Source organism: Oxyura jamaicensis (genome assembly GCF_011077185.1).
Source record: "Oxyura jamaicensis isolate SHBP4307 breed ruddy duck chromosome 2 unlocalized genomic scaffold, BPBGC_Ojam_1.0 oxy2_random_OJ70006, whole genome shotgun sequence".
Taxonomy (NCBI): Eukaryota; Metazoa; Chordata; class Aves; order Anseriformes; family Anatidae; genus Oxyura; species Oxyura jamaicensis.
Genome location: NW_023303391.1, coordinates 1 through 1,538, shown reverse-complemented (window position 1 = coordinate 1,538; position 1,538 = coordinate 1). Strand labels below are relative to the sequence as shown.

Genomic DNA, 1,538 nt, shown 5'->3' with positions numbered 1-1,538 from the left:
GGGGGGGATGAATGGGGATGAGATGTACGCCGTGTCGGGACGGGGGGGACAGCACAGCCCCATGGGGACAGGATGGCGGTTAACCCCTTCGGGTGGCGGGAGCCGGCTCTGACTCACGCCTATTGTTCACACTCGCATGCACGCATGAGGCCGAGGAACGCCCCAAGCCAGCACCAGCCCCTCACCCCACGCCTGTCCCACACCCCACGGGGGCCCAGGAACACCGCATAAGCTCCAAGGGCAGAGGGGCATGGGAGATGCCCCCCCGGACCCCCAGCACTGCGCCCCACTGCCCACAGCGCACCCCTGTTGGCCCCTCTCCTGCCTGTCCCCGCTGTCCCCATCCCCTGGGGGCCGGGAGCATCCCCAATTGTTGGAGCCGCGGGGCTGAGCGTGGGGAGGGGTCCCCAGGCGTGGGGTCGGGCTCAGGGCTGTCTCTCCCCAGCCCGGTGCCCGTGCGCCCCACGGAGCCCACGCGCTTCGCCCGGCTGAAGAACTGGGAGACCGGGAGCATCGCCTACGACACGCTCTGCGCCCAGGCCGAGCAGGTGGGCGCTGGGGTGGGGGTGCAGGGAGGTTGGGGGGTGCTGTGCCGGTCCGGTGTCCCCATGGATTCCAGCCTCTGCCGCCCACCCAGGAGCTGCCGTGCTCGGGGCGGCGCTGCCTGGGCTCCCTGGTGCTGCCCAAGCAGCTGCCGGCCCCCGGCACCGAGGGCGCCCGCAGTGGCCCCGAGCTGCTGGCCCTGGCCCGTGACTTCATCAACCAGTACTACGCGTCCATCCGGCGGTGAGTGCGGCTGGGTCTGCCCCACAGCACCCCACAGCACCCCACAGCCCTGTCCCTGCCCCAGGGCACCCCACGGCCCCATCCCCATCCCTGCCCCAGGGCACCCCACAGCCCCGTCCCCATCCCCACCCCACAGCCCAGCCACAGGACACAAATCCTCATCCCTGCCCGGGGCACCACAAAGCCCCTTCCCCACCCCAAAGCCCCCACTTTGGGCTGGGGGCTCCAAGGACCCTGCTTCTCCTCCCTGCCTGTGCCCCCCCTCACTGCACCCCGGGCAGCCCGAGCCCCCAGGGGGCTCCCCATCTCCGGGCACCCCCCGAGCCGGTGCTGGGGTGAGCTGAGCGGGTGCCTGCAGGGACAACTCCCCGGCGCACGCGCAGCGGCTGCGGGACGTGGAGGCGGCCATCGAGGCCACGGGCACCTACCAGCTGCTGGAGCCCGAGCTGATCTTCGGGGCCAAGCAAGCCTGGCGCAACGCCGCGCGCTGCGTCGGCCGCATCCAGTGGAACAAGCTGCAGGTGAGGCACGGCGCAGCCCCACCGTGCTGGAGGAGCGCCCTGGGGCCGGGCATGCTGTGGGGCTGCGGATGGAGGAGGCAGCGGCACCCCCTGCCCCACAGGTATTTGATGCCCGGGACTGTGCCAGCGTGGGGGAGATGTTCGGGTTCCTCTGCACCCACATCCAGTACGCCACCAACCGCGGGAACATACGGTGAGAGAGGGCATGGGGGTGGGGTGGGGTGGGGTGGG

At 71.6% G+C, this 1,538-nt stretch overlaps 1 protein-coding gene across 1 annotated transcript; it reads left to right on the top strand.

Moving 5' to 3' along the window:
- Positions 1-83: 83 nt before the first annotated feature.
- LOC118157003 (nitric oxide synthase, endothelial-like) lies at positions 84-1,500 on the top strand (the record flags this gene model as incomplete). The annotated part of the gene is made up of 4 exons (XM_035311258.1): positions 84-548; positions 638-786; positions 1,145-1,307; positions 1,409-1,500. Coding segments are annotated over exons 1-4 (695 nt in total), but the record flags the coding sequence as incomplete, so codon positions are not given.
- Between the last annotated feature and the right edge of the window lie 38 nt (positions 1,501-1,538).